The sequence below is a fragment of the Muscardinus avellanarius genome, assembly GCF_963383645.1.
Source record: "Muscardinus avellanarius genome assembly, chromosome: 4".
NCBI classification, from domain to species: Eukaryota; Metazoa; Chordata; class Mammalia; order Rodentia; family Gliridae; genus Muscardinus; species Muscardinus avellanarius.
The window spans coordinates 28,584,138-28,596,813 of record NC_137789.1 but is presented as its reverse complement, the minus strand read 5'-3'; the positions used below and the strand labels follow the sequence as shown (position 1 = coordinate 28,596,813).

At 32.1% G+C, this 12,676-nt stretch overlaps 1 protein-coding gene across 3 annotated transcripts in view; it reads right to left on the bottom strand.

Annotated features, from left to right (window-relative positions):
* CSMD3 (CUB and Sushi multiple domains 3) overlaps positions 1-12,676 on the bottom strand; it is a gene marked incomplete at both ends in the record, with an annotated part of 1,156,743 nt that overhangs the window by 402,785 nt on the left and 741,282 nt on the right. For all 3 annotated transcript variants that reach the window (XM_080694904.1, XM_080694905.1, XM_080694906.1), the window contains 2 exons: positions 855-971; positions 7,705-7,893. In XM_080694904.1, coding sequence (XP_080551030.1) covers positions 855-971; positions 7,705-7,893 — 306 coding nt within the window. The remainder of the gene's footprint in view (positions 1-854; positions 972-7,704; positions 7,894-12,676) is intronic.

The following is a 12,676-nucleotide window of genomic DNA, read 5'->3' as shown; positions in this document are numbered from 1 at the left end:
ATCTTTTATTTATTTATAAAAGGGCATTTATTAATATCTACCATATGTGCAATGTAATTTTATATTCCACCTTAATAATATATCTGCAGTTCTGTATTATAAAATTTGAGACATAGTATTTACAAGAGAAAATTATAAAAATTAACATTTTATAAACAAGTATATATGAACATGTGCAATTGGCTCAGCAGTTCAGAACATCTTCATATTTCCCTTTGAATTTTTGAAGTCAACTTCTCATACTATTCCAGAGACAAAAATCATCCTGCTTGAGGTTTTATTCATAAAATTCCAAATAATATTAGTTTATGTATCAAAAGCAAATGAGTATCCCATGTCACCATTCTGATATTTTAAATATTAAAAATTTTAATTTTTAAATATTAAATATTAAATATTAAATAAAAATATTAAATATTAAATATTAAATATTAAATATTTTAAATATTAAAAATATTTAATAATATTAAAATATTATTGAAAAGTAACTCCTCTGCTGCAGTTACTTGAAGTTTATTTTAACATATTTTAGTACTATTCTATTTTGGATCATACAAGATGACATACAGGACAATAAAATAAAAATAGACCCAATAAAAATATTAAATATTAAATAAAAATATTAAATATTAAATATTAAATATTTAAATATTTTAAATATTAAAAATATTTAATAATATTAAAATATTATTGAAAAGTAACTCCTCTGCTGCAGTTACTTGAAGTTTATTTTAACATATTTTAGTACTATTCTATTTTGGATCATACAAGATGACATACAGGACAATAAAATAAAAATAGACCCAATAAAAATTCAGAAAACAACCCAATTATTCTTTTATTAGGCAAATTACCTTTTCCATGGGTTACATCAACAGTCCATGTACAATTCAAAGAATTAGGATAAAATTCTGGGTAACCAGGTGATAGGATGGTTCCACTAGGCCCTCTAACATCTCCTCCACACAATGCTGAAAGCATAAAAAAATACAGTATGATCAATCCTAGTTATAAAGTTATAGGCTGAATGAATCTCATCTCTCTTAAAACAGGATGCATTCCAATTTCTTTGCCTAAGTTACTTTCTGGTAATAACAGGAATATGTAAAGACCTCTTCCAATATTCAAAAATCATTTCATCCATTGAGGCACTAGAGGAAAAAAATTATTTAATACTCCTAAGAATTAGTATTAGCCCCCAAGAGAACATTGCTCAACTTTCCATGTTTTAATTTGGAGTATATGCTTATACTTTTCTAATTATAAGCAGTATATATATATATATATATATATATATATATATATAATTAAACATGAGTATTCAATTGTTTATCAGCCTTTCATTAAAAACTTGAAAAATTGTTAATTATATAAAGTTATTTTTATAGATTTCTAAAGGGATATCCATCATTCTTCATAGGATTTCTTTTAAAATAGTGAAGTAGGTTTTGAGAGTTCTGAATGCTGTGTCTGTACATCTGTATTAAACTGAGGAAAACAGATAGTACACTTGATTTTAGCCAAAGGGCAGGGTGGCAATACACATTTGTATTTCTTTGAGAAACATCATAGACAAAAAGAAAAATTTGAAGGGGCACATATTTGTAAATAAATATCCTCCCCAAGAAGAAAAAATATGCAGACTAGATAAAAAAATTTAAATTTAATTCAGCATTAATTTATTTGAATAAAAATGACAGCTTGTGTTTTTTACTGTATTCCATGGCCATTGAGGTTTATTGTATTCTAACTTTATTCTAATTGTCCAAAGTTAAAAGAGACAAAGTTATAGCCTGGTAACCATTTATATCCTAGTGGGGGTAGCTGAGGAGATGTTTATTATTTTGTTCTATTTGGAAAGGTTATTTATTTATTTATTTATTTATTGCAGTATGGTGGATGGAACCCAGGGGCATTATACTCTGAACTACAACTCCAGCCCTATATTTTATTCTCTATTTTGAAACAGGGTCTCACTGAGTTGCAAAGGGCCTCACTATGTAGCTGAGGCTGTCCTATCGGTGAACCAAGATCCTCCTGTCTCAGCCTCCCAAATATTCTTTTGCACATAGATAAGAACAGTAAGTACCATAAATGAAAAAAAAAATGGCCTTTTCTACTTTGAAACTGTCCAAACTTCTCCAAGACACTAGAAAAGTTAGTTTGGACCTTCTTCTTTATGAATTTTTTTTTATCAATTTTGAGTTTCAGAAGATATCAGGGAATCTGGATATATCAATATCTTACTTTATCTCACTAAGAATGCCAAATCTGCAGTTACTAACAAAGGCTGAAGCAGGTGGGCTTGGACTTGCATACCTACACAAAATTTAAAATCATTCATCCCTTTGTTATTTAGAGGTTGCCTTCTTGAGGTCAAGATAAGCTCATGTTTCCAAACATATTTATTTTCAAGTTATTATAAAATATGAATGATTTGGTAGACTAGATTTCTATTTACAGCCTCTACAATTTTCCATAGATAATTATTATTACTAAAATTTTCTATTTCATTTTTAAGGGGAATGGATGGAACTGGAGGACATTATGCTAAGTGAGATTAGTCAGTCACAAAAAATAAGAAATCAGATGCTTTCCCTAATATGTGAGAGTTAGGGAGAAATGGTCATAGGAGGAACTCTAGATCAAAAAGGAAATCCTATAGAGGAGCAAACAAGACAACCTAAAGGAGGAGAAAGGAGGGGGGAAGAGGAAAATCTCTAAAACACACAATGTACTTAAACATATCAAAGTCAACCACTAAGCCAAGCAAAGGAGGGAGGGACAGGGAGGTAATGGGGGTGGGAATTGGGTAGGGGTTAAATCAGCGATGTGTGCATGTCTGTACACACAAGTTTTTTACCCCAATATGATGTATGAATATAATGCACCAATAAAAATTTTAAAAAGTGGTTTTGTGATCAATAAGTTATACTATTTTTCCCTCATAATGCTGATGGTAAATTGATCTATCTTTTGTAGTTTGTCTTGTTTATTTTGTAGGTGACTATAAGAAGTCTATTTAGGAAAGTTCAAGAGAAGGACACGTTGTAATCCAAGCATTTGGGAGGCAGACACCAGAAGATCGCAGTTTGCAGACAGCCTCAGCTACTTAGCAAGGGCCTTTGCAATTCAGTGAGACCTTGTTTTAAAAATAAAAAGCCTAAAAAATAGGGCTTAGGGTGTAGCTAAAACCATATTAAAAAAATACAACATGGCATGAATTTGTTGGGACAACTGTGATTTTTTAAAAAATGCTCTATTGCATTCAAATCTACAGATTGTGGTGATCCTGGTAATTGGTAGCTTAAAATAGAAGGATTACGGGTTCTTGGAAAGTCTCAGCAACTTTTTGAGCTCCTTTGCAACTTAGGGAGACCCGTTTCAAAAATGAAATAAAATGGGGCTATGAGTGTAGCTCAGAAGTAGAAAACTCCTTGGTTCAATCCCCAGTACTGAAAAAATAAATAAAAATAAAAACATAAGGACCGTATAGCTCAAGCAGCTAGAGTAAAACTTCTCTGAGAATAAAAAAAAAAAAAAAGAGTTGAATTAGGATTTTACAAACCCTAAAAAGTAACAGAAAGGAGAAATGCAAAACTTTTAGAAACTATGTCACATGTATACTCCTATGGGTGCGAGTGTGTGTGTTTGTTGTTTGTGTGTGTGTGTGTGTGTGTGTGAGAGAGAGAGAGTCTGTGTTTAGAAACTAAAAAGAAAGATCTTTTGTATATTAGAATAAAGTTACTTTGTCAAATAGCCTATGCTCTTTACTTGAAGTGTTTCTTGGGAATTTTCTTTCTGCAAGCTGCACCTACATACCTGCATGGAAAGTAGGAAATTGAAGGAACATAGATAGTTTATGTCACAAACACCTAACACTATAAAAATGTAGAAGGAATAGTTAAAAACTTACATATCAATCATGAACATATATACTGTTACCTTGACTATAATCAGATGGAGAAAGTGTGCATTTTTATGATATGCTGGAGGTGTTATTTGAAAATAATTAGTACTATAATGTGGTCTTTGCAGAGAATTGACTTAAAGATGGAACCTCACAGCAAATAATGAGGAAAGAGTGTGATTAAAGTTGCTTCCTTTGAGAGATGAAACTAAAAGTATGAAAATATTAAATTTTATTTTACATCTAATAAAACAGGATAGAATTTAATCGAATAAGACATAACACAGTAAATTAGTGCCTACTTCATAGAAAAAAACAAGACCGAACACTTAACTGCACTTATAATATGACTGGTACTATTCTACAGACTTTGCTTATATTAACTAAATTGACCCTCACAACAATCCAATCAAAAATTACTGCAATTATTCAGTTTGTTGATGATAAAGCTAGTGTAGACACAACTTAAGTAGTCAAGTTCTTCATTGCAGGATCATAAACACTCTTCAATCAAATACTGATTTCGCCCCACATTACAAGTTAACGCTTTTCAACAAAAGAATATAATGGCGATTTATGGTGTCCTGGAATTATGTTTGACATTATAGCATCCCTCCTCCCAAATGATCTATATTTGAAGGTTATCATTTATTTTCTCAGAGGCTCATTTAACACTTTGATCTTCAAATCACTGTTTTGAAGCATCTATCACCTCAGGTGTCTGTATCCTTGCGTGTTTTTTAATTGATCTGTTACTTTCAAATTCTCATTTGCCAATCATTTCGCATGTGATTGAAACAGTTTTGCATTATCACCAGCCTCAGCATTTTTTGTAAACCTAATGAAATTCTTCATCTTTTATAATGAGAATTTTTGACACTGCTAATTTTTTATATGGTTATCATGTTGAATAATTACAAAAGATTGACTAACGTGCATTGATAAAATGTACTGTGACAAATGCTTATACTAAATATGAACCTCGTTTGTGCTGGATTTATTTTTAAAGTAGTTAATAACTGAATATTCTCTCATCCTGATGACATTAGCTTCTCTAAAAACTGTCACTCATATTTATATGATAAGAATGTGTGAGAGGAAATTAATAGTTTATTCAAATCAATCATGAGAAATCTAAAATATTAAGATAAAACATTTATGGGCTATATTAATTTTATTTTCAGATAGAGAATGCAACTAAAACATGTTGTATAGTGGCCAGAAAATTTATGAAAATAGTTGCATACCAAACATCTGACCTCAGCTTTTTCTACTAGTAATCATGACAATCTCATATCCCCTGCGCATAGAGAATAGTTGTTTTTAGTTTAAATCAGTTGAAAATTCTTAAGTAGCTGCTGTAAATAGATCTCAAACATTTTCAAAATGCATATAATATAGCCCCTCTTTAATTAGGTTCAAGGAGAAATGGGAATACAAAAAAAATGATGACAGATCAAGATGAAAATTCAAAGTAACAAGACGTGATCTTTCAGAAAATGATGCACTGTAAGAATTCACTATTGAAACAAACTAGAAATTCTCCACATGGTGAAGTACCATAAATTCCATGACCAACATTTTGGAATTTCATTTTCAAGCAACATAAGGCTATTAAGTATTTTTGACATGATGTATAACAAAATATTAGTGCAAAAGATGGAAATTTGAGTAAAATGTTAGAAATTGAATTCAAAGTTGATTGTAGTTATACTGGAACAAAGTTGATTGATGAGCATATGTGCTGCTTTTTGGAATACCCGGTATAAAATGTAACTGTGACAGTGAAGTTGAATGTGATTTTTCAAATATTTTTGCTTTTTATAACATTGTCTCCATACTCTTTTTTTTTTTATCTTGGTGAGTTTTTTCTCATGACAATTACATATCTTTATCAGGTCCTGGAAAACATAATTCCTTCACACTACTATGATTTGTCTCAATCAGAATGATGGAAGCTCACAGGATCTGGACAAGTTTACACATAACAAGCTCTTCTCCTTTCTTATAGTAAAAGGTTCAGATAAGAACCAGTTGGGTACCTTTCCTGGGATTTTTTAATTATAGAGCAATAAAGAGCTCTTAATCTTCTCTAAATCTGAAAATATAACTATAAACTTCATTATTCTCCACAAAGAAAAAGACTATTTGTAATGGAAGAGAATTATGTGAATACACAGAGAAATGACTAGGTGGAAGACGATGATATTCTTGAAAAAGTTTGAATCCATGCTATAGTAAGTTCTGTGAAGTATGACAGATAGTTGAATAACAATTTCTGCTTGTTTTGGTAAAAGTCAAGTTGGACTTGGGCTCTTGTCACTTACATTCATAATAATGCTGACTAGTATAAATGATATAGTATCAAGTACAGGCAGATATGCTGATAATCTTTAAAATCTTGTTATAAAAGCAAATTGAAACAAGACTATTCCTTAGGAATGATGACACAGAAAGCACTTAAATATTTAATCATAACATAACAAATTGATATTCTACCTTGAAAAAAAATAGATATGTAATTTGGAAACCACACTCTAAGTATACATAAAAGATCTGAACAAGGTGCTGCATAGACTTAACACTGGTCATACTTTTTCATAAAGCAAATGTAAAAGCACTTTGCAATCTTAAGGGAAGCAGGTTTCTTCTACTGTATTTTCATATATTTCTTTAAAAATAAAGCATCTTTGACTCAGTTTCATAGAAGTAAAAAAAATAAAAAATAGAAATAAAACACACATACTATTTACTATAACTAGTAATTTTCCATTCCACAGCAGGCTGTGTAAATTACCATGGTGCTGTGTAGCTAGTTAGAAATTTGGGAGATAGAATAGACTTTCATTAAGAAGTGCCAACTTCCAGGGCAAGAAGCAAATGCTGTATTCCTTTTCCTAACACCAAATTGCCATTTTCAATGATATTTTGTTTAAAAGTTCACACTATGCCAGGTGTGGTGGAGCACGCTTGTAATCCCTGCGCTTGGGAGGCAGAGACAGGAGGATCGCCCAGTTTCGAAGCCAGTCGCACTGGCTTAAGAGACCCTGTTTTCAAATAAAATATAAAAATTAGGTCTGGGAGTATAGCCCGAACGTAGAAGGATTCCATCCCCAGTACCACCAAAAAAAAAAAAAAAAAAAAAAAAGTTACCGGGCGTGGTGGCACAAGTTTATAATCCCAGCACTTGGGAGGCTGAGACAGGAGGATTGCACAGATTCAAAGCCAGCCTCAGCTACTTAGTGAGGCTCTTAGCAATTTAGTGAGACCCTGTTTCCAAATAAAATAGAAAATAGGTCTGGGAGTATAGCTCGGAGGTAGGAATCCTCTGGGTTCCACACCCAGTACCACCAAACAAACAAACAAACAAACAAAAAAAAAAACCAAAGTTAATTCTATGTATTTAAAATGATTGAATGTGTGTGAATAAGTGTATATCCTATAAGTAGAAATAAAAATCCTTAACTAAATAATGCATAAGTTATACTAAATGTGCTTTATGACAATGTATAAAAGTATTTCTCAAAATTGTGTGTGTGTGTATGTGTGTGTGTGTGTGTGTGTGTGTGTGTGTGTTTGTGTTTTAAGCATGTATATAAACGATTAGGCCTGGGGTAATTTTGGCTAGTTATACGTGCTCTTTTATATTTTATAAATAAGATTTTAAAATTACACAATTCAATATAATCTTTTAAAATGTTTAAAGTTTTGCTAAACCTTATATTTTGTAAAGATTACATTGACAGTGTTTGAGTTTATAAACTGGTTATTTTGCATATTAAATGAGTTCTTACCATCGCAGGTTGGAAGTGGATGACTCCACCAGTGGTTTTTTTCACATAAAAGGGGCTCTTCATGACTGAGCCTGTATCCTGGATCACAGCTGAATGAAACAGTAGAACCAATGGAGAAATCATGACCATAGCGCCGGCCATGTACAGGTATGCCAGGGTCCAAGCAAGAATATGTGTTTACTGTAACACCTGAGAAAGAAAGGGAGTAAAACAGTTCCTGATCAGATTCAGCTGCTCTGAAAATCATCCCTACTTCTTCAAACAGTTGTCAGCAATGATCTTCACAAATTCACTTTGTCTTCATTTAAATATTCAACATTTTAACAAGCTTGTCTTGCTATTTTCTACCAGAAAGGGTCAAATGTAGTTCATTTAATATCTAAGAACTTGATGAAAATGTATGATTATCTATCAAACTTTGTCTTGCTGTAAATTCTATATGTATGTACACAATAATAATAACAGTAATTAATAATTTGAGCTTATATTATTTCAATTAAAGTTTAAGTACCGTAAAGAACTTTTTATCATGAAAGAACATTAAGGAAGAGTGGAGGCAGTTTGCATTATTTGGAAGTATCAAGTATCAGTACATTTCTAGGTTAAACAAAACAGTAGAATGTGCTTTCACACAACCTTATTTGTGATTTAAAATCCCCAGCTAAGATCACACCCGGACAGTACTTTTCCTGGTTTTTCAACTTGGCACTATTTACTACTTGGACTACATAATTCTTCGCTGTAGGCTATTTCATGTGTGGCAGTAACTTTAAAAACATACATGTCTTCTCCTTCTTAGATACTAGGAACATACTTCAAACATGATAAAAATATATCCAGATATTGCTTTATGCTCCCTGGGGTACAAAGAAGTCACCAGTTGACAATCATTGGTATATAATATAATTTTCTTTAAAAATGGAAGATTGAAGGCATGAATAACTATTGCTTCTATATTCCAAAAAAAAATAGTAATAAGAATTTTCAAAATTGTATAATTGTTCATTTATATAAAATGTATAATTATATGTTGTACAATTACACAAAATATATAACTATAATAAATAATTTATTTGTATAGTTTCCCAATTATAAAATGAAGCTAAACAAACTGCCACAAATAGAAATTTAATTATAGAGGCAAATTATATGTTTTAAATATTTTTATTTTATTTAAATGCTATTATTTTAATGAGAATAAAATACAACAAATACAATTTTATCTTCAACATACTATTTTATTTGCCAAATTGCTATTTCTATTATATTATTATTATTATTATTATTATTATTATTATTATTATTTTGGTACTGGGGATTGAGTCCAGAGCATGCTAGTTTCAAGCCATTTCAATTTCTATAAAATCCTGGAAATGAGGAGTAAAGGGTTGATGTGTAATTTAAATTATAGTTACAGTTTGGTTCAATTTAATTATCTCAAAGTGATTTTAATGGTTTCAGATTACTCTGAGTAAAGGTTAGTGAATAGCGCATGGCTATTTGTCCTTCATGGTGCTTTGGCTGGTGAATGAAATAAAATGATGCATTTCCTCACATGCCTCTTAGGATGCTATGCAAATCTTTGATCCAGGGAATAAATCTAAAGAAGTATTTTATAATTGACTGACAAGCATAGGATACAAAAATGAAAATTTGGAAAACAGAAAGAATGAGAATGATCAGGATGAACTAAAATCAGAATGGTATGCCAACAGTCATTATTTAAAATTATAGAGGTAAAATGCTTTGAAGACATTCTTGAATTTGGACAATGCACGTAATTTCTAGAAGTTTGTGTTTATGCTATATTAAATGGCACTAATATTTCTGCATTTTTATTATTTCATAGAACTTGATGTTTTTGTAAAAGACAAACTTCAAAGTAGACTTTCTGCTGGTTCATTTATTCTGGGTAATAAAATATTTGAAGATTTTTAGGTTGCAATTTCTTATCCCCTCCCCATATCTATTTCTTAGTAGTTTAAACAAACTTGTTACACCCAACCCTATTTTGTGTGTGTCTTGTGGGTTTTTTTGTTTGTTTGTTTGTTTTTGTTGGTACTGGGGTTCCTGAAAACCCTTCTACCTCCGGGTTATACTCCCAGACCTTATTTTTATATTTTTTATTTGGAAACAGGGGATTTTGTGTGTTTTGAAGACCATAAATAATTTAATTTTATTAGTACAGAACCTGCAATCTCCCTATTTGGAAAGGAAGATAGAATGAGGTAAAAACTGCCTTGGGAAAGAAATATGATCAAAATCTGAAGTTCAAGCAGTGGTGGTTTTGCAAGAAATCCTTCTCATAAAATTTGGTCCACTGTGTAAACCAAAAGTTTTTCTCTTGTAATAAGTTTGATTTTTTTCAAACAGCAATTCACTATATCTCAAATGTATTCTTAAAATTTAAGAATCATGCCAGGCTTGGTGGCGCACGCTTGTAATCCCCCCCCCCCCCCCCGCTTGGGAGGCGGAGACAGGAGGATCACGCAGGTTTGAAGCCAGCCCGGCTGGTTTAAGAGACCGTTTCCAAATAAAAATAATATAAAATAGGTCTGGGAGTGCAGCCCGGAGGTAGAAGGGTTTCCAGGAACCCCAGCACCACACACACACACACACACACACACCAAAAAAAAAAAAAAGTAAAAAAGAAAAAAAAAGTAAATCATTTTTCTAAATGATTCTTAAAATCAATAATCAACTGATAAAAAAAAAAAAAACTAAACTTTTTCAAGAATCTTTTTGCAACATTGGGAAGTAAACCCAGGGCTCCACAGATACTAAATAAGTACTTTATCACTGAGCTACATCCCCAGCTCAGGAGTCAACTGAATGTGATCTTTGTGAATGATAAACAGACAGACAGACAGCTTCAGCCAGGGAAAGTTTAACATAGTGTCAACAGAAAAAAGGGTTGTTTTGGGATTCTTGATAAAAAAAAGATTTACCATGGTGATTATTTCACAATGTTAAGTAAGCTAATAGAATAATAGAATAAAAATGAGAAACGGGGATTGCTTGTAAACTAATTTAAATAGAAAGTTGCTGCCTCCTGCCAGAGTCAGCGAATCAATATCAAGTATCTCATTAACCTCTACCTCTCTCAGCGCTTGGCCTTCACACTGCCTTCTGAGGCCCCAGCCTTCAATAATACCTTGGACTATTTTACCAAAGACCTGTATATGTCAGATTTTCTGGCAGAAAAAAAATATATATTGAGGCTCATCTTCTTATTTTGCTACTCATTTGCTTAGTTTTTAATAAAAAATATAAGAGTATCATTTACGAAGATCTTACTGCATATTGGCCATTATGCTGACACTTAATGTTCAGAGTTTCATTCATTTCCTAAATAAATCTGTGTCTGACACATCATAAACACCGCATACCTTGGGTGGAATAAAACTGAATGTGAATTAGTGGGCAAAACATAAATAACAGTGGGGTAAAAAAAGTTTTTATATCAGTACTTATTACCAGTAAAATTAATTTATTTTTATGGTATTTGGATAAAACCCAGATGAGTTTTATCACTGAGTCAAAACCTACCTCTTTTATTTATTTATTTATTTATTTATTTATTTATTTATTTATTTTTAATTTTAAACAGGGTTTTGATAAATTACTGCATGCTGTCCTTGAACCTGCAATCCTCCTGTCTCGGCCTTCCAAGTACCGGGATTACATGCATGCATCACCATGCCCAGCTGGTAAGAGTTAATTTTGAAATAGATTTTTAAAAATTATTACTCTGTCTTAGCCTCAACAAGTTAAATGAATGTTCCCTATTAAGGCTCTTGACTTCATTTGATTCCCAGGAGTTTGTGAATTCTCTTGTTTCATTTTCAAATAATCTTCAAGTAATACACTTCCATATCATAAAGTTTGAAATAAAGGGATGTTAATATAATTTAGCAATACTGTGTATCAGAAGTTAAAAAGGCAAAAGCAATGAATGTATGTTGGTCATGCTTTTAAATCCATCAGTTGACTGACTGGTCTATTAAAGAGAGATGAATAACAGATAATAAATTTCTAATGCAGAAATCCTTTCTTGAGAAAAAAAATGGTCACATTTGAATAGAAAATAAATAAAATATTATCTGCACTTGAAATAAAGATATCTTGCAGTAACCCTCTTAAGTGTGCTTGCTAATTAATTCATTTACTAAGACTGTTTTTCATGCAAAGCTATATTGCAATGTATTTCACAATAAAAACGTGTGCAAATGTGAGTTTGTATATGTATCTACACACACTTGTACATATAATACAACTACAGAGGTATAAATGTGCAAGATGTTCATAAACAAAAGCGAAGACCAGTTTCCATTTAAATACCAGTATGAAGGGTCTTCTAAAATATAGTATCCTTTGAGCTACATCCCCCAAACCGTCCTTTATCTGTATTTTGAAACAGCTTCTCACTAGATTCCTGAGAATCTCATTCTTGCTGAGGCTGTTCTCCAACCGGTGATCCTCCTGTCTCAGACTCCGAGTACTGGGATTTTAAGCATGTACTACTACACCTGGCTCCAATATATGAACTTTTATTTTATTTTATTTTACTTTTTGCGGGTCTGTGGATGGAACCCAGAGGCATTCAACCTCTGAGCTACACCCCTTCCCATTTTTTTTATTCTTTATTTTAAATAGGGCCTCACTTCCAGGTGTGGTGGTGCATGCTTGTAATCCCCGCTTGGGAGGCGGAGACAGGAGGATTGAGCAGGTTCGAAGCCAGCCGCGCTGGCTTAAGAGACCCTGTTTCCAAATAAAAATATATAAAATAGGTCTGGGAGTGTAGCCCGGAGGTAGAAGGGCTTCCAGGAACACCAGTACCACCAACCAACCAACCAACCAACCAACCAACCAACAAACAAACAAATAAAAGACCCCACTAAGTAGCTGAGGCTGTCTGAGAACCAAGATCTTCGGTCTCAGCTTCCCAAATGCTGGGATTGCAAGTGTGCGC